Genomic DNA, 20956 nt, shown 5'->3' with positions numbered 1-20956 from the left:
ATTTCAGTTTTACTTCAGACTTTAGATTTCAGGTTAAAGGAGAACTCTGTAACTCTAGCGAACTCTAGTCACTTCTTCGCTGATTTTCCCTTTTGTTGTCGCATGTTTTCCCCACGAGCTCCCCCTACAGCTGTGGGGGGGCGTATATTTCACAACACAGTCGTAAAAAACTCACTTGCGGCGGCCTCCTCCCCCTCTCTACCGCTGCTCATGTGCGTTTGTTTTGATCGGAGCAAGCCAACTGTATCGCGTGGAGCTATGTCTACCGAGGTGAGTAATCTGGTAATACATCATACATGCGTGTGTGTTTATGTCGAATTGCCGTAAAGCAATTTGTGTTTCGCGCTCGTTCTCGTTCTAGTTCTCGCTTCTCACGAGACTTCCAATTTCACTTTGCCGGGACGGCAGTGCGCAAGTTGCAAGGTTGGTTTTCCGCCTGGGAACGCTGGGGGGAGCGGGGAAAGTCACCAATATCACCAGAACAGGTTGTTTAACCATCCAAATGATTTCTAGACAGTTTTATTAAGTTAAAAAAGTTACCAAGTTCTCCTTTAATATACGACTTGTGAAGTGAAGCGATGGGGTTTTGTAAGAAAAATATCCATGTTTAAAATGTATAAACTATAATCACTGGCTTCTGGCAACAGCCGTACATGTGTTACTGAGAAAGTCGAGTTCTGGCGGAACTATGACATAGGATGTAGCTCCTCTTCTCTTATATTGTAATCCTCTGATATTTTTCTTTAAAACGTCTCTTTTAGACTTCTAATTCATGACCGGCGTTTTGTTTCACTCTATCCTCTGTGCTTCCACGTTTCTCAATTCTCACCTAAGCTTACAAAAACCAAGCGAATGCTTCGCTTCAGAAGGCATTTATTAACACACTCAGCGTCGTATGGATTACTTTTATGATGGATGGATGCACTTTTGGAGTTTCAAAAACTCAGGCTCTATTCAATGCCATTACAAAGCTGAGAAGATATTTTTTAATATAACACTGATTGTGTTCAGCTGAAAGAAGAAAGTCATGTACACATAAGAAGGCTTGAGGGATAATACAATTTTTTGGGTGACCTATTCCTTTAAGTCACTTTTGAAGCTTGAAAGCTCCAGTTTCCATTCATTGTAATCAGAAAATAATAGAAATAATTGAACAATTGAAGGGCATCCAGCACATTCCTAAAAATGTCTCCTTTTGTATTCCACAGTGGAGGGATCATACAGGTTCAGAAAAACATGAGGGAGAAAAAATATTCAGTTAATTTATAAAATATTCATTTTTGGGTGAACTAACCATTTAATAATGCAAATAAATGAAGAACGTGTAATAGTGAAAGAGTAAGATTGCAGAGTATGTGCAAGAGAGTTTGTGTAATTCTGTACCCTGGTCGCAGGGTGAAGTTGGAGCTGATTTGCATCGGTCAGACTCCTCTGATGAAGGGGCTTCTGTCGTGGATTGCTGAGGGTCCTGCCCTGGAGTCAACTGAAGAGAAAACATTTTTTAATATTACTGCTAATGGTTTTTAATATTTTAATGTCCTAATCCTTTACATCACTGTAACAATCATCACTGGCCTCATTTTACTGCATCATTATTTAAAGTGGTCATACTTTCATTCATTTTATTCCTCTGCTTATAAAGTCATCATTTAGTTTTTGCATCGACCCATGTTCCATCTGGCCACCCCACATCCTGCAGATATTTTATTCTACTCACCTTTTTCCTGCGTTGGGTACTGTTGGAGATTTTGTCTGGTGTCACCCCAAGATCAGCAAGCACTTTAGCAATTTTTCTGGCATCGACACCACAGCTAGGAGCTACATTACTTTCACAACGCCGATGGACATTCATTTTACAGGCTGAAAACAGACAGGAAGATAAATGAATATATGCCAACAAAAGCAGATGTTTGATCACAAATCATTCATCACTGGTATCTGCAACGCTTGCCTTTGCACTGCAGGCCTTGCCGCATCAGTCCCCAAAGTAAGGAGCCGCAGTGGTCACAGAAGGTGGGGACTTTGTAATTGTGAATGCTGAACATGTGTGGAATGTTTACACTGAAGCGCTGGGAGCCAACCTGTAAAAACAAAACATCATTCATGCCACGATACCCACAATTCAACTGATCTCTCTGCTGAGGAAATCCTGTATTGTTAACTAAAACATACAACTATTAATGGTAACACTCTACAAAAAGTTCTCATTTGTTAACATTAGTTTATGCATTAACTTACACAAACTAACAGTGAGCAATATATATTTACAGCATTTATTAACTTTTGTTAATGTTAGTTAATAAAAAATGTCATGTTAGTGTATTAACTAATGTTAACAGATACAAAGTTAGATTTTAATAATATATTAGTAAATGTTGAGATTAGCATCAAATAAGATCGATAAATGCTGCAGAAGTATTGTTCACTGTTAGTTTATATCAACTAACGTAGTTAACTAATGTTAACAAATTAAACCTTATTGTAAAGTGTTACCTTAATAACAATGTGGTTTTAATAATAAGCCGAGTTTTCGCACCATTGGTGCCTGGGCCTTAAATAATAATTTATGTTAATTTAAATAAAGCTGAAATAAAAGAATATTTGTATTATTATATTTAAAAATGAGAATGAATTGAAACCTTAAATAAAATAAGTTTAAGCTGAAGGACTATAATTACTAAAACTAAAACTGGAATAAAAATAAATTAAAAACAAAAAAATTACTAAACCTTAAACTAAAATTAGAAAGAAAACTTCAAATATAAATTTAAAATAAAAATAAAATAAAAATAAATACTACAATAGTATAAAAATGATACTAAAACAGCACTACATGGGCTGTGTTTAGAAAACTAGCATACACTGTACAGTGTGCTTCCTACAATTGAAAAAATGATATGTGTATCATTACATATTATGCATCAATCTTTAACATTTAAAACAATCATCATGACCTTGCTACAGTACAGTTATCTCATTATGTTATGTGTGATGCAATCACCTTGGAAATAAATAATTTTCATTGAAACAAATTGTAAATATTACAAGAAAGAGAGAATTGTGGCTGATATTATTTGTCACACTGTAAAATGAAGGTCAAGTTAGCCATCTGTTGTGATAATTGTCAACATTTTGGCAAATGTAGTAAGTCATAAAATGATCTTCAGTATACATACTGCAAAAACTAGTAGTACGCTAACTCAAACATAGCTCAGTCTTTTGAGAGAAATGTAGAACTGACCTCTTCAGGAGTGTCTTCCTGTTTCTTCAAGCCAGCACATTTTGTTATGATGAGCTCATGGCATCTCTTATGGACCACGCAGGTACACACTGAGAGATTTAAGGAATAGGCAAAAAGTTTACTTCGGTAACACTTTACAATAAGGTTACATTAGTTGAAAAATAACCATAAAAAATACTTCAAAAGAATTGATCATAATCTAAATTTCAACATTTACTAATACATTATTAAAGGGTTAGTTCAACCAAAATGAAAAATTATATCATTAATTGCTCACCCTCACGTAGTTCCAAACCCGTAAGACTTTCGTTCATCTTCAGAACACAAATGAAGATATTTTTGATGAAATCTGAGAGCTTTCTGTCCCTTCAAAAAGTTAATAAAAAGATAGTAAAGCTAATCCATATGAATTGAGCTGATTATTCAAAATATTCTGTAGAGACATGATCGCTTTATATGATAAACAGATATTGATCAGCGAAAATGAACAGAAGCTCAACCAAACCGGCTTGACATGCGAGAAGAAGCTTGAGCCTAAATTCAATCTGTTCATCATATAAAGCAACCGAGTCTCTTCAGAAAATTTAGACTAAAACGCTCAACTCAATTTTACAATCTCTTTATGAACTGGTTTGAAGCATCAAAGTGGTAGTTGCGTAGACTGTCAATGGAGGGACAGAAATCTCTTAGATTTAATTAAAAAAGTTTGATAAAAAAAAAAAAAACGAAAGTCCTACGGGCTTGGAATGACATGAGCGTGAGGAATTAATGACATAATTTTCATTTTTGGGTTAATGAACCATTTAAAATCAAAAGTCATCTTTGTTAATATTATTTAATGGACCTGAGCTAACATGAACTAACTATGGAAAGTTGTATTTTTATTACCTAACATTGACAAAGATTAATAAATACTTAAACAAATGTATTGCTCATTGTTATTTAATGTTAAATAATGCATTAACAGAAATTTAACTAATGGGACCTTATTGTAAAGTGTTACCACCTTTTTCCATGATAATTAGATATTTAAAAATAAAGACTCATCAAACCAGGAAATATTATAATTGATTTTACTATCACTGTACATAAGAGAAGGGCGTCTTACTCACCCTGACACTGATACCCCTGTTTCCCCAACACACCCCTGCAGAACCACAGAGAAATAAATGTGTTAAACAACTCTGACACACAGCAGGATTGAGCAGTTCTGTTTCCGACCAGCAGAGGGTGGGTTGTGCTACAACACAAATCTCTATAGCGGATTCTATCAGTGACAACAAGCAGCATAGCCACAGGGATGCACTAGGTATGCAAATAGTTAGACTGAACAGTTATTACTACTGGGAGGAACTGTTTGCAGAGCTAAAAATAAACATCTGTCTAATCTATAAAATGCCCTCCGCACTGGCACAAAAGACAGTGGCACTAATTTGCTTTCAATATTAATATTCATTACACAAACTCCTTTGTTGTAATCAGGAGGAGGAGTGCCTGTGATTAGCATCAGGTTTCGCCTTTGAAAATGACATAAACCTTTTATATATCTGAAAAGGACCTTATAATAAAGGTAGTCCTGTATAGAAGTAGCTATTGTGGATGACATAGAGGGCTACAGGTGAGGAGAAATACGCATCTTCTCTTACCAGATGAAATCTCTGCAGTGGGAGCAGTAGGTGGGCTGTCTCAGGTAGGTGGCCATAAACTTGTGACCGTTAACCTGATGGACACGCCTCCGAACCGCCCCCTGACGTTTTCGTGGACGCATCCGCTCACGGAACACTCTCTCCTCATTTTCATTGGATGATGCAGCTGCAAAATAAAATGACATTTAACAATAAGTTAGTTGAATATACGTGTGTTGGACGCTGGTGAATTTTATTTTGTGTTTAGTTTATCATCACTCATAACACATTCTTCAGAATATTGCACAATTTCTAGTTCTCCTTCTATACTAAATTTGTATGGATTATAAAGATATCTAAAGAAATAAAAAAAATGGCTACACCACCATTCAAAAGTTGGAGTCTTTGGAGAAGACTTTTGGAGAATTTTTATTAATTAATGAATACTTTTTTTCAGCAAGAACACATTAACTGATAAAAGGATACAATAAAGACAATTACAAAAGATTTCTATTTCAAACAAATGCTGTTCTTTTGAACTTTCTAATTGTCAAAGAATCCTTAAAAAAATATAAAGCAGCACAACTGTTTTCCACATTGATAATAATTCATAATTTAGCTTGATAACCCAGTCAGCATTAGAATGATTTCGGAAGGATCACACAACACAAGTTGAAGTAACGGCTGCTTTCAATAGCAGAAAAAAAACTACATTAACATAATATATTAAATATATAAAAATACATATAACCATTATTTTAAATTGTAATAATTTTACAGTATACTTTATTGTATTTTTGACCAAATAAATGCAGCTTTGGCGAGCATAAGAGACTTCTATTGAATTGAATTTTTCAATGAAATTAAATTATACTTCCACTGTCTATGCCATTTTTTCATACATCACCACCAGCCTGACATAGTAAAATTGGTTCAACCAATGGTGTGAGCATGGGGCGGAGCTACCTGTTAGTTCAACCAATAGCAAACATGTGGGAGTGTTTAAGGGAACCTGTTTGAGAACAATCATTATTTTTGCGTCATTATTCCATCAAAGATAAATCACACACACTAGAACCCTGGCCACCACCAAACAGAATGCTCCTCAAGAAGCCTCATGATCTAAGGTTAACCCAGCCAGCAGAGAAAGTGAACAAACACATCATTGATTCTCAAGCAACTCTTCCCCTCACTTTGCCCCATTTGAGGGCTGCAGTAATTGTGTAAGTGTGTTGATCATGAGAGAAACCGGCGGCCGAGGACCACCTGACCAACCATGTGACCCACCACCACGGCTCCATGCATTCCAGCAGTCAGGTGATGCCTTTGAGGGGTACAGCGTTCCTTCATCAGACAAACAACTGTGAAATTACATTCACATCACTACGTGTGTTGTGGCGGTGTCCATAATGTGCCCTGTGTCCATCAATGAGTGTGAGAGAGAGAGTGGTTTCCTTGAAAGAGAGTAGTTTCTCCCTGTTGTTTGGTTCCAATAAACTTGTCATCCAACTCCTCCCACACTTCTTGTCTTTCAGTACAGCAGCGTATGTGTGGGCTGCATTATTTTAACGCTGTCTGTAAGAGGAGCTACTGCAGAGGTGTGATTACAGCTAAGAATCCCCATAGGGTGGCAAGCAGCCCCCATAGAGACACTAGGCTCAGCACAATTACCATTGCAAGCATCCTGGGGGACAAATCGGTAAGAGTGTGCGTGAACGTCTGTGTGTATCCGAGTTCTGTCTCATGTCAGGGTGCTCCTGAGGCAAGTTGTGTGCTTGTTTTGTCTGATATCAGAGAGCGTCCTGTCTTCTGGAGCGGGCAGCTGCTCAGGAGAACAGCGTGGCAGCTAAAAGGGCCATTAGTGGGATAGATGTGCTTACATAATACATTATCCATCTGCTCAAAAAGCAGGGCTTAACCAGAACACACCTATACCTCCCAGCACAACACTGTTCACCTTAGTATACCACACACAGACACGCTGAAAGAGAAGACATGATAACAGTGGAGTTCATACTCTTTGTATTCACTTTATAGATCTAGTCACCGTATTTAATTTGACATGAACAAGAGGCAGGGAGGAAATCAATAGTTCTGTTTTAAAACCTAGCGTGCACTGCTGACTAACTAGACAGCATTTTAAGGCATCATAGGCCCAACATGAAGGCAGTTATGCAGCAAAATTATGCTTTCTTTAGAGATTTTGACCAAGGCAGCATCACTTGTATCTTTCACAGAGAAGGCACACCTAGAATAGACAGTGGCAAGCTCAGTGAAAAAGTTCACCCAAAACAATGGACAAAGTGACAGATTTTTATTTAAGTAGAACTTCTATTTTATGTCATGTTAGCTTAGCAACATGTAATAATTATATTCTGTATATATATATATATATATATATATATATATATATATTATATTTATTTATTTATTTGGGGTTATATTCTTCACTCACGGTTTGGCACACACTTTCACCGCAATTAATTTTCAAATGTGATGATGCATCTATAATATGGCGTCATCATAATGTATATATAGTTCCATAGACATAATGATTTTTATACTGTACAAACTGTATATTCTGTCCCCTAACCATAAACCTACCATCACAGAAAACGTAAAAAAAAAAATTATTTTGTGTCATTTAGTATGATTTAAAAGCTGTTTTCCTCATTGGTACCAACAAATTTCCATTGCCGTCTTTATGGGGACATTTTGTAGGAAGTTCAGATCAGAAACATGTAAAAGAGATGTGATGAAGGTGTACAGTAGACATACACCTTTACAATCATTATCTCTCTCATTCAGGTCTCATGACATGCAGCAGGTGAGAATGCATGAACACTTTCCCTGGTGACTGTGTCCATGGTGATCAGGGACGATGCGCACGTGCGCTCCACTAAAACACGGCCTCTTCTTTTCATCCACACTATATTCATCCTTCCACAACTCTGTGTTCCTCTTTTTTAATTTGTGTATATTTCACCACTATTCTCCTGATTGGCTTGTGGAAGGCTGAGCTGATGAGAGTTTGAGCCGAATGGTTGTATTCGCCCACGGTCAGACAGCCAAGAGGAGCTTGGGGCAGCCTCCACCCACGCCAATGCCACTTCAGCCCCAGACACGCCACCCACAAGCACTCTCCAATCCAGCCAGAGCACAGCATGGGACCAATTAAAATGGCATCAATCAGAAAAAGAGAGGGATAGAGAGAGAGAGAGAGAGAGAGAGAGAGAGAGAGAGAGAGAGAGATTCCAAATCTGCTTATAACTCAATGACAGTCAGTCAGTCAATACCTTCAGATTGATCAATGAGTGGCAGATGAGCCACACAACTTTCAATTTAATCATCCCAGGTAAAGTTTAAAGGGGTCATATAATGGTACATGCACTTTTACAAGTAGATTGTACTGAAATGTGTGTTGGCAGTGCCTGTACACAACCATCATAAAATGATAAAAATCCATCCAGTGTTTTTTTTTTTTTTCTTATATGTTTTCCCCCATCTCAAATCAAGCCATTTCACCGTGTGACGTCACACGGTCGGACGCCCCTCCCACGATTGTTGATTGACAGCAGCGTTTCAACACAGACCCGCCCCCACTCGTGAGCGAGCTGTCAATCATACTCCGTGCGGACCGGCGCGGTCATTGTTGATACGCTGGACTAGAGCACTGTCTATGAGCAGAATGGCGTCTAAGCGATTGTGGTGTTCTGTTCTTGGGTGCAATAAGGAACACAGCAGTCATTTTGATGTTTCTAAATCCGAACCGCTGAAGACGCAGTGGCTGAGTTTGTTTTCGAAGGAAATATTCCCCACAATCAACGTCAATGCTTTCATGTTTGCGCAAATCCTTTCACACACCAGACTGCTTTACAAACGAGGGTCAGTAAAGCTGGTTTTGCTAAGAAGCTGCTCCTGAAAAAAGGATCGGTACCAACTATTCGTGTTCCTGCTGCACCTCCAGAAGAAGTGAGTGTAACGTTTTATTAACCTTTATATTAATATTTATATTAATCTTTGGAAATCGCTTGCACGCTTCACGATGAATGCGGCTGTTTACACTCAGGGTACATTACGGCATGTTTTCTATGTACGACGTTCTCAATATAATTCATAATCGCACGTTTATAATGAACAACGCGTTATGGTTATTATGTTATGGTTATAACAAACGGTGAACAGAGGGGCGGGGTGAGCAAAGCTCATTATCATTTAAAGACACATGCACTTAAACGGCGTGCTGAAAACAGAGCTGTTTTTGACCAGGTAAAACGAGTGTTTTCTTACAATACTAATGAGAATTTTTAATTAAAGTATATTACAAACTTTTAATTTAGACCCTAAAGAATCATAGCTTGTACAAAAATGGCATTATATGACCCCTTTAAAGAGTTTAGAGCTGGACAAATAGTGCAGATTGATAGCAACCACCGGAAAAGAGCATGCTGGTACAAACTGGTTAGTGCTACTTTTGTGTTAGTCTATCTGGTGGGCCACCGTAACCTTCTTTCTATTGAAACTGGCTGACCAAGGAAAGTTTGCTGCACTATAAACCGTAATAAGTTGGCAAAACATTCTGCCAAAATTAACTTTAAATGTTGATTTTGTACTACATAAACATGCTCATTGCAATTTAATTGAACTATTGTCCAAGCTAACTCATACAATTTGAATGCTTCAACATCATGTTCACTAAAATCTTTTGCAGTTAACTATATGTGACCCTGGACCACCAAACCAGTCACATGGGTCAATTTTTTTAAATTGAGATTTATACATCATCTGAAAGCTAAATAAATTTCCATTGATGTATGGTTTATAAGGATCAAGGTTGTAAGGTTTGTAAGGAAAATCTGGAATCTGAGGGTGCAAAGGTTTCTTTTTTATATATATATATATATATATATATTTACGGTAGGAAATTTACTAAATATCTTCATGGAACATGATCTTTAGTTAATATCCTAATGATTTTTGACGAAAAAGAAAAATCGATAATTTTGACCCATACAATGTATTGTTGGCTATTGCCACAAATATACCCGTGCGACATGTGACTGGTTTTGTGATCCAGGGTCACATATGTGCTATTGTATAAAAGATACTATCACTATAGACTTGCATGTACACAGTTAAGCAACATAAAGCATAAATAGTCTTTTAAAAGTTTTACAGCCAATCCTTGACCTAATAACAGGCTCTACTCTTTTACCACAATGGTAATCCATTCAAAACTGCAAAATAACAGAAACCCCTATAAATCCCAACATAAAAGTAACATTAAACACTAACGCATCTCTCCCTGAGCAAAAACACACAAAATAACACTTAAAGTGCCCCTATTATGCTATTTTAAAGTTTCCTTATGTTGTTTTGGAGTCTCCTACAACAGGTTTACATGCATCAAAGGTAAAAAAACTGTTTCATTTCCACATAATATACATTTGCACATCACCACTTTTTCAATGATTCTCAAACGACTCGTCAGATGAATCAATCTCTTTAAATCCCTCCTTTCCGTGAGCTACTCTGCTCTGATTGGCCAGACAGCTCAGTCTGTTGTGACTGGTTTACCGCGTAAAAAAAGAAAAAAGCCCATTGCCATAGCAACGTCAGCTCTGCGTGAAGTGTCCTGAGGCTTCCTACACCGTAAACTAAAGACAGTAAAGAACAATGAGGAGACCTACACAACATAAAACTCAAAACTAAGTATTTTGAACACCATCTTTCAAGAGCAAGTGGTTTGTGAATCCTGCATTGAACTGCATTCAGTAAAATAAAGGGAACACAGCAAAAGTTTAGGATTATACTGCTGTAATATTGTGGTTCATTTTAACCACTGATTCTTCACATGCTCGTCCTTGGGCAGTAAAAAAAAAAAAAAAAACGGGCTTTACTTTCACATTGTAGACACAGCATCATCTCGACATGGTGCTATCCAGTATCCACAGGAATCAGCTGCAGGTTTGAGGTTCAAGTTTTCCATGGTGTCTGCGCACGCAATAAGTGGGCGGGCAATATGCTAATGTTTGACGTCACAACGAAACGGCTTATGACTCGTTTAAAAAACGATTCATTTCATTGACTCAGAGTCGACTCTTACTTTTGAAAGAAAATAACTTTATATACGGTGAACTTTCAGATTTAAAACTTTGCAGGATGTTTTCATTCACTTAGATATATGTTACACACTACATGAAAGGTAAAATTAAAAAAATCCATAATAGGGGCCCTTTAATTCAATTATGCTCCTTATTCAGTCTGATTCAAAACACGCTGGGAACTAGACATCTGTTGCAACTCACTCAGTTTAGTTGAATAAAATTAGATATTACATTCATGTATTCTTTTCTCTCAAGTATAATGAACTTTCATTATAATATTCGAGTAATGAATATACATAGAGAAATATAAAATACCTTTAAATATATAGTACGAAACATTGCATATTAAAGCTATTATGTGATTCAGCAAGCTCGAGTGATATGCGATATTTTTCATTTTTTGGTTTCAGTAAAATTTGAGTGAAAGAACATTTCAGTTTCATTTCATTCGGTTTTAAAGTGTGGTTAAACTGTTCAGAAGGCTTTACAACAGCATACCAGCAACCCATGATGCAGAACAAAACACAACACACTGTATGTTGGCGATGCTGGTCTTTTCAACAGGAGTGTTAGAGACTCAAGCTATTTAGGTTATTAGGTAACATGCATTTCATGTATGATTTATAGCAGTTATTAAAAGAAATACATGAGAACTTGGTCATTCAGAGTTATTACAAATTGATTGTTGCGAAATGTAATTTACATGAGATGGCGAACCAAACGCACAGTAATTAATCAACACAGAATGGAACTAAACCTCAAATTGCAAAAGCTATAATCTGTTATAAAATCATCTGGACTCAGTCAGATTAACTGAAGAGAAACTGCTCTTTGTGCTTGTCAATGTGCACGTAACCTGTATTGAGTGTGAGCAGTTCACTCTAGTACTTTATGTTGCTTTATAAAAGCATATGTAGTAAAAGATTGTTAATGAATAGGTTAAGAGTGTATTTTCAATTATTAGTTCAGCGCACAACGGACAGCAAAAATAGGCTCAACTATAGCTCAAGTGTACTTGCAGCTACTCTCCTGCTGTTTGAATAGAGTTAATATAGTCGGCAAAATAAATATGCTTAGAAATGCTTAAAACTTGAGTCGTGTGTAATTTTCACAATAAGTGGCTGCAACGTACACAAAGAGCACATCATCCAATTAAATAAGGAATACAGAATATACTACTGTTCAAAAGTTTGGAGTCAGACCTTTATTTTATAAAAAAAAAAGAAAAAAAAAGAAAAGATTAATAGCCTACTTTTATTGAGTAAGGATGCCTTAAATTGATCAAAAGTGACAGTAACGACTTTTATACTGTTACAAAAGATTTCCATTTCAAAAAATTCTGTTCTTTTGAATTTTCTATCCATCTAGGAATCCTGAAAATGTTATAATAACGGTTATGTTATATATTATCAACACTGAAACTGACCCCAAATTTTTGAAAGGTGGATGCATGAAAGATTCCTTCAGTCATGTATTTGAGTCACAAGAGTGTTGTATCTGGTAAGCTTGGCAGGTGATATCACAGTCCTACAGTATTACTGAGCCGCAGTGACGTAGTAATCTGAGATGTTATCTAACTAACCATCTGTCACATGACTCTCTATCTCTCTAACAAAATGATTGCGGATTATTCCGTTAAGGGTCCTTGATCGCAGGAAGGGAAATACATTAAGATCACCAGTGAGTCAGAGCCCCAACACCTAGAACAGATATTATCGAACATAATATCGAGTTTTCATAATGCCGCACATACCGAGCTGGATTTGAATGACAAACATCTGTGCGAGGTTATGCTAACTAATCCGAAAACTCTTCACAACGGCAATGTCATTGCTCAGATTATGACCTTGTCCACTCTTTCACCCTTTACTCCATCTCTCTTTCTTTCTCTCCTGCTCTCAGACCTCTCACCCACTCTATCCATCTATAAGTGTGAGCGCACAGGCTCGTTTCCATGGCAACCCCTTTAATCTAAACCATCTCAGAGCCTGGGCCGCCCCGCTGAACAAACACACGCAGCGACCGCAGAAGATCCCCTCAACATGCAGATAGACAGATTTGGATTTTAAGGGAGGAGTGGGGAAGTTGACGAGAGAAGGAGACAACATGGAAGAGAACATTTAGTGCACTGAAGCCTCAGACACAGAAACTCATTAAGAAAAATATATAAATAGCCAATACCACCTCTCCTAGCAGCCCTGCATACATTTGCATGGTAAGCAGCCAAATGCTGACACTCACTGAGAGGTGAACACATGAACCCTGGGAGAAAGTTCAAGTGTAGGACGAACAGGAAGTGGATGGGGACAGCCAATCAGGAAGAAGATGGACAGAAATGGGGTTAAAGGGTTTGTTAGAGGACAGCTGTGGCAATATTTGGTCTCTTTCGTATTGCTATGAATGCACATCACTGTGAAGAGATGACTCAAACTCTGTCAAGGACTTTACATGATGCAAACTTTGCTACATTTTCTATGTATTGTAATCATTATGTTCACAACTTGTAATAATTACTTCAATGAGCTCATTGTTTCTGCCTTAAATTACTACATTGTTAGTTAACTGCACGATTTGTATGTACATTTCTGGAATACATCGACACAGTCACTTCTGATAACAGATTACTCTAAATTGTAATGTGGACTCATGCATTTTGTGTAAAGCTGCTTTGAAACTAAATGTATTGTGAAAAGCACTATACAAATAAATGTGACGAACTAAATAGAATAGTTTTTTGTGTGTTTATAAAGTGTACTCAAGACAAGGGTTTTCAGAGTGTTCAGCCTTTTAAACTAGGGATACACAATATATAAGTAGCATATTGGTTATCTGAAATATTTTTAATTTATCAGTACCACTCAATATTGGATACATATTGGTGTATATAGATTTTTTTTTGGGTCATTTCACCTTTTTTACATTTAGGTTACTATTGCCATAATCTAACACAACAGATCAGGGTAAAATATTTTATGTTCTTGAAAGAAGTCTCTTATGCTCACCAAGGCATATGATCATAAAATACAGTAAAAACAGTAATATTGTGAAATAGAAAACCATTATTTTAAATAGAAAAAATTATTATATATTTTAACATTTATTTAAAATGTATTTATTCCAATTTATTCCTTTGATGGAAAAGATGAATTTTCAGCATCATTACTCCATTCTTGCTGATTCATTGCTAAAGAACATGTTGAAAACAGTTGAGACGATTAATATTTTTGAGGGAAATTGTGATAATTTTTTTCAGGATTGAACAAAGTTCTAAAGAACAGCATTTAAAATAAAAATCTTTTGTAACATTATAAATGCCTTGCTGTCACTTTTGATCAATTTAAGGCATCTTTGCGAAAAAAAAAAAATGTATTCCTTTAAAAACAATCTTACAGACCAAAACGTTGAACAGTAGTGTATAAATATGTTTTATATAAACTTTTTCACATGCCGCCATTGTTTTGTCTCACCTATAAGGTGTGTGTATGTCTGTCTGTCTGTCTGTTAATCCATGGCTCAAGTCCCACCTGCTATTTTCAGACAGTAAATCCTGAACAACTGACATGCTGCACCTGACAAAAACGTTTCCACTCCGTAGGGGTAAACACACACACACACACACACACACACACACACACACACACACACACACACACACACACACACACACACACACACACACACACACACACACACACACACACACACACACACACACACACACACACACACACACACACACACACACACACACACACACACACACACACACACACACACTTCATGTTTTATGAGGACTTTCCATAGACAATGATTTTGATACTGTACAAACACTAACCCTACCCATCACAGAAAACTTTCTGCATTTCTACATTTTCAAACAACATCACTTAGTATGATTTATAAGCTTTTTTTCCCTTAATGGGGACCAAACAATGTCCCCACAATGTAGGGTTTACCAGGCCACATCCACACACAGACACACACACACACACACACTCCCTACTTATTCCTTTTATCAACCTGTGTTGGTTATCCTTTAATATGGTTAAATGTATTGAACGGTGGGATGAGTCAGAATCCTGAGAAAGGAGGAATACATTTGGCTGATGAGAGGATCACTATAAATAGAGGAGGGTAAAGATAGAAGCACAGCGTCTGTCACCTCACATCAGAAGGGTGAGCTGATAACGGCAAAAGGGACAAACTTACGCAAAGCAGGTGGGAGTCGGGATACTTTATTGCTCCAATTTTCTTTTCAATATCTCAAGATTTATGTGTATATAAATGCACTCAGGCAGTGGAACAGACAGAAATATATTTCATTTATCCAAATGAAACATCTGTGACCAGCGCAGTCTGTAAACAGCAATGAAAATTCGTGTTCTGAATTGGTCATAACACACCCTAGTGGGACGTGGGTCAGGCAGGTAGGAACGTGGGTAATTTTACAGAAAGCAAGGACGATGCAGTGCCTGAGCTATTCTGGTCTGCGTAGCTTGAGGTACCACTGAAAATAGCTCAACTGCCCTTCACATCTAAAGAGTATCTTTCCTGTGTGTGAGTTTGTGTGTAATACTCATTGATTGGATCAGTTTGTGGATACAAGACAACACTCTCCCACATCTAGGTACCAAAAACTGCTCTCCATAGCAGCAAAGATCAAAGGTCATGAGGAGGGATTTGTACAAAATCTGGTTCTTTAAAATTCCATTCCATTAATTATTCTTTTGAATTTGATGAAGAAAATTTTGAAAAACAGAAATGCAATTGTGTTGCCAAATGCTGGGATCATTTCAAGTTTGTTCTTTGTTCAAATCAACAAAGAAACCAAATGTGGTAGCATACTTCAATCCTTTATCCTTATATAACACCACTGATAAAACTCTATAAACTGTATCTTAGTTTACACGCCATAAAATACACCGATTTAGGTCTCAAGAGCCTCAAGAACAATATACAATATACCTTCTGTGAGAATAGGGAGGTCCACATCACAGCTGCAACGATAAAGACACAGAGGAACAATAACAGTCGAATCCCTTTCAGAATAATATTTTCCAGCTGATGAACGATGAAAACAAGGCAGACAATCAGAATTTAAAGAGATTAAAGATTGAGATTGATGATTGAGAAACCGCTCCAACTTATTCACAAGTATGTGTGATTCATTAAAAAGAAACGTTCAGAAGAGTCTTTCACTTAAAGACCCCCTGAAATCAAAATTGTATTTTTTAGCTTTTAGTATTAATCTGTTAAATGTTAATCTGAGGTTATGAATAAGATGGTTTGTTCCAAAAATGTCGCATTTAGGAGATATAAGCATTCAAAACTTACAGTCTCTCACTTCCACTAAAATGGATCACGGATTTTTATGACATCACCGCGGACTTCAGCTTCTCATCACATCTTCTGTCCAATCAAATGCTCTCTAGAATATAAAGCGTCCCACTCCCTATGCTATAAATACCACCTGGCCAAAGCGACCACTGACACGTCACGGAGCAATATGGGTTGGAGATGTGTGTTCGGTTGCTCAAACGCTCGAGTTTTAATCCGTTTTCCAACAGTACATTAGTTAGGAGTGAAATGGCTAGACTTTATTCACACCTCTACTATTGAATCCAACATATCACCAGCGCTCGGATTCGCTTCCATGGTGCTGTCAAGTACAACTTGCAGTCTGTGAGGTAAACTAAATGCTATTGGCTATTTGAAAAGGGGGAGGAGCCATTCAATACATCCCGCCTTAGCTTCCTGTTTCAGTGGAAATTACGTCAACGCATCATACAAAGCTGCGCGTTCCAACTTCCAAGGCACTTCCGAACCATTACCAGAAGAGAACATGAAAATAATGTGCTTCTTTAAATGTTCTTAATTAGAACTGGTTCTTGGGTGTCTCGCAGCAGGGAGTGCTCACCCTGTTGTCTTTGTGGGTCCTAACACCCCATTATAGTCATGAGGACACTATACTGTCAAAAAGTGCAGTCCTTCGAATGAGACGTTAAACCAAGGTCTTGACTCTCTGTGGTCTTTTGAAAAAGAGTAGGGGTGTAACCCTAGCCTGGTAATACCAGACTCTGGTACTTTGCTTCGTAGAGAGAGTCTGGAGTTCCGTAATAGAAAAACGTTTTCTTTACCGCCTGGGGGCGCTAGTCTGAAGCTTAAAATCATTGGTTACCCGTAAGCCAATCACATAACGTTTGGTTATGGCGTGTGTTATGCGCATGCTCAGCCGCATCTAACTTCCACTGTAAACACATGTATGATGCAAAAACAAAACCATCGAGCGAAATACCGGAGTGAACATGGCTGTGAACGACTTTTGCAGATTATGTGAAGTAAATCTACGCATCCACGGTACAATCAGCGTCTACGTCACGGTTCTCAGCCCGCCCTCTGTTCGTTGATTGGCCGGCTGTTTTCAGGCCGGAGGAAAACGGAAAGCTATGACGCGGTCTCAGACTGAGTACAGAAGCGAAATGAAATTGAGCGGAAGTACGAAGTCTGACATAGTCAGGCTAGTGTAACCCCGGCATTCAGGCCAAATATGCCCAGTGGCCTCTGTCCATCATCATGGCCTCCTAATCATCCCCATATATACTGACTGGCTTCATCACTCTGTCTCCTCTCCACCAATAAGCCGGTGTGTGGTGGGCGTTCTGGCGCACTATGGCTGCCGTTGCATCATCCAGGTGGAGATGTAAAGTGCTTTGAGTGATGAGAAAAGCACTATATAAATGTAAATTAGTATTACTATTGGTTCCCAACCCAACTCATGATCTAATAGGGAGCTTTTTAAAAAGGTTTTTTTTTTTTTTTTTTGCAAGTGCTTTTTGATACATTCTGGGAGTTCTTTAGAGTGTGCACATCTATTGATATTTTGTCAGTCTCTACTAATATACTGGACTGACCTGATCTTTCTTTTTGTTGTTGGGATTCTCATGCATGTCAACTCACCCCACCCCACCCAGGCAGGTCAGAACAAGCAGTGCTTTGGATCGATATGAAAGATCAACTAGAGATCAATAGATGTATGTACAATAATACAGAACAAGGCTTTGCTCAGACCACTGGATATAAACTGGAGGGATGCTGAGCTCTCATTTATGCCCAGAGCAAAGTCACACATTAGCACTAACTGACTGTTTGCACGGAGACGCTAGAATTAAGTGATCTCCAGCCAAGCTCATCCTCAGTTTACTGACACCTTTGAAAAGAGGCCTGTGATTAACGCAACATCCAGACAACACAACTATTATTTAGACACAGAGCTTGAATGTGTGCATTTTATTGTCTGTTGAGACTGTGTGGATGTGCCTTTGTGTGGGCGCTGTGTTGTTGTTTGTTGCTCCTTACATTTGTGCGTAAACGTACACATTTGCAGGTCTATTATCACAGCTCATTGATGAAGCCTATGTGTCGAAACACCAATAATCTGTCAAATGAAAAGAATGATTCATGCTTTAATAGAGCTAGCTAAATCTAAAACAAATATGTGGTCATCATTTACTCACCCTTATGTCATTCCAAATCTGTATGGTTTACTTTTTCTTTCTTTTTTTAGCAAATTTAGCAGACTATTATTATTTGTCATAAAAGTACCGTTAAGCTAAAAAAAAATATATATATATATATCATAACAGTATCATGTCCATATATGACTCCTTTGTTCAAAGTTTTCTGAAACCATACAATACAGTAACTTTGTGTTAAAAACAGACTGTAAAAGGCAGAGACGGTTCACTCTCATACATATGAATGGGAAAAAAATGGTGACTGTAGTCTTGACCATAAATTGAACAAAAGAGCTAAGAAATTCTGGATACAGGCGTTGCACTGTTCAACTATAGCTAAAACAGCACAAATTATGATACCATTATCAAATTCGCATAGCATGACTTGACTTCAAAATCCTGATTTCCTGAAATGTATGCATCTCATTTGCTTTTGATATCCTTGACGTCAAACCTTGTGCAACATGGACTGATCTGCCAAGTTGGTATACACGTGTCAAAATGTGATTTGCAGTTGCTCAATAGGATAAAAAAAAAAAGTCAGTGACACTTTACAATAAGGTTTCATTAGTTAACATAAGTTAAGTACTTAACATGAATTAAGAATGAACAATCCTTCTAAAGCATTTATTAATCTAAATTAATGTTAATTTCAACAATTACTAATACATTATTAAAATCAAAAGTTGTATTTGTTACCATTAGCTAATGCACAGTGAACTAACATAAACAAGCAATGAACAACTGTATTTTTTTATTAACTAACATTAACAAAGATGAATAAATACTGTATCAAATATTGTATTAATTGTTAGTTAATACATTATGTTAACTTATGAAACCTAATTGTAAAGTGTTACCAAAAGTCATAAGGTTTTGGAATGGCGTGAGTAAATGATAACAGAATTTTCATTTTTGGGTGAACTATCCCCTTTAAAACACAGGAACACTCCTTTGTCAGATTGTTATTCAATGAAGATTATCTGTCATGATCATCTCAATTAATGCATCCAGTCAGTTATAACCGGAGTGGGGAATCAAAGCTATTTCTGAATCACAGTCCAGCATTTCTGATTCGAGTCTGCATCATTAGTTAACCTCAACTGGAGAAAGGCATCTCCCAGCACCAGCCTCAGGTCTGTGAGTGGGCTCTCAGAACATATGCTTGATACACACCCAGGAAAGAACAGCTTCAGCCCCCGCACACACACACACACACACACACACACACACACACACACACGCACACACACGAGTTAAAGAGTGGGATTTCCCTAATGGACACTGCTTCTTTCCACACACACACACACACACACACACACACACACACACACACACACACACACACACACACACACACACACACACTTCATCTCATAAGTATCTTGGCACAGGCCTTTCTCTTGATGCACTAATGATGTATAACAAAACCAAGAGGATTTCATGAATCTATCAAACACCCACCATCAGGACAGACAAACCAGTTCTCAGATCATTACTATTCAGTTGTCAATGATAGCACAAAAGAAATGTTCATTTTTGTTCAAATTGAGTAAATACTTGTTTCATATTAATTCATTTTAGTCCGTTTTACTTAACATTAGTCTGTTTAACATAAAATTAAACTTAATATTCAAGCATTTTATATATTACCTTCAGATTTCTTTTGAGTCTTTTATGCTCACCAAGGCTACATTCATTTATTTATTTATTTATTTAGTAATATTGTGAAATATGAATGCAATTTAAAATAAATTCAGTTGAATTAAATTAAACTAATTTCTATTTTAATATATTTTAATTAATAATTTATTTCTGTGATGGCAAAGCTGAATTTTCAGCATCATTACTCCAGTGTCACATGTTCCTTTAGAAATCATTCTGATATGCTGATATAATTCTGATATTGCACTGAATAAATGTTATTTTATCAAGAAAAATGTCTTATTATTATCAATTTAAAAATAGTTGCACTTAATAATTTTGTAGAAACTGTGATACATTTTTTTTATTAACATTAAAAATGTCAGTTTTGATCAATTTAATGTGTTCTTGTGGAATAAAAGGATTAATTTCCAATGAACGACCCCAAACTTTTGAATGTTATTGTATAATTATAAAAATAAAATAAAAACATTTTGTAAGCAATTTCCTTGTGTGCCTGACGTCACACATACAATTCTGTCAACTTCTTGTGTTAATTTGCTGTGGACTCAAGAGTCTCACCTTCACTGGAGGATCCCGACAGATCAATGATGACGTAAACTTTCCCCTCAGGCTCCAAGTCGATCTGTAGAGAGGAAACACAAAAGAAACCAATCAGAGGACAGCATCTCAGCACGAAAGGAAGACGAATTCATCCAGAAGCACATTATCCACTGACTTTGTGAACACGTTCCGTAAACATCTCAATTCAACATCACCTTTACTTTTATCAGCTGATGCCAAAGTTCACGATCCCAGTAATAG

At 37.1% G+C, this 20956-nt stretch overlaps 1 protein-coding gene across 2 annotated transcripts in view; it reads right to left on the bottom strand.

Annotated features, from left to right (window-relative positions):
* Positions 1-20956, bottom strand: part of prkcea (protein kinase C, epsilon a) — a 65375-nt gene that overhangs the window by 28179 nt on the left and 16240 nt on the right. For both annotated transcript variants that reach the window (XM_082151753.1, XM_082151752.1), the window contains exons 2-8: positions 20714-20777; positions 4888-5053; positions 4354-4388; positions 3242-3330; positions 1952-2081; positions 1718-1860; positions 1384-1483 (exon numbers count right to left, since the gene is read on the bottom strand). In XM_082151753.1, the coding sequence (XP_082007879.1) occupies positions 1384-1483; positions 1718-1860; positions 1952-2081; positions 3242-3330; positions 4354-4388; positions 4888-5053; positions 20714-20777 (727 nt within the window). The remainder of the gene's footprint in view (positions 1-1383; positions 1484-1717; positions 1861-1951; positions 2082-3241; positions 3331-4353; positions 4389-4887; positions 5054-20713; positions 20778-20956) is intronic.

This window comes from Leuciscus leuciscus (genome assembly GCF_965113295.1).
Source record: "Leuciscus leuciscus genome assembly, chromosome: 21".
In the NCBI taxonomy this organism is placed as follows: Eukaryota; Metazoa; Chordata; class Actinopteri; order Cypriniformes; family Leuciscidae; genus Leuciscus; species Leuciscus leuciscus.
Note: the sequence above shows the minus strand (reverse complement) of the source record. Positions and strands in the feature narration are given on the sequence as shown.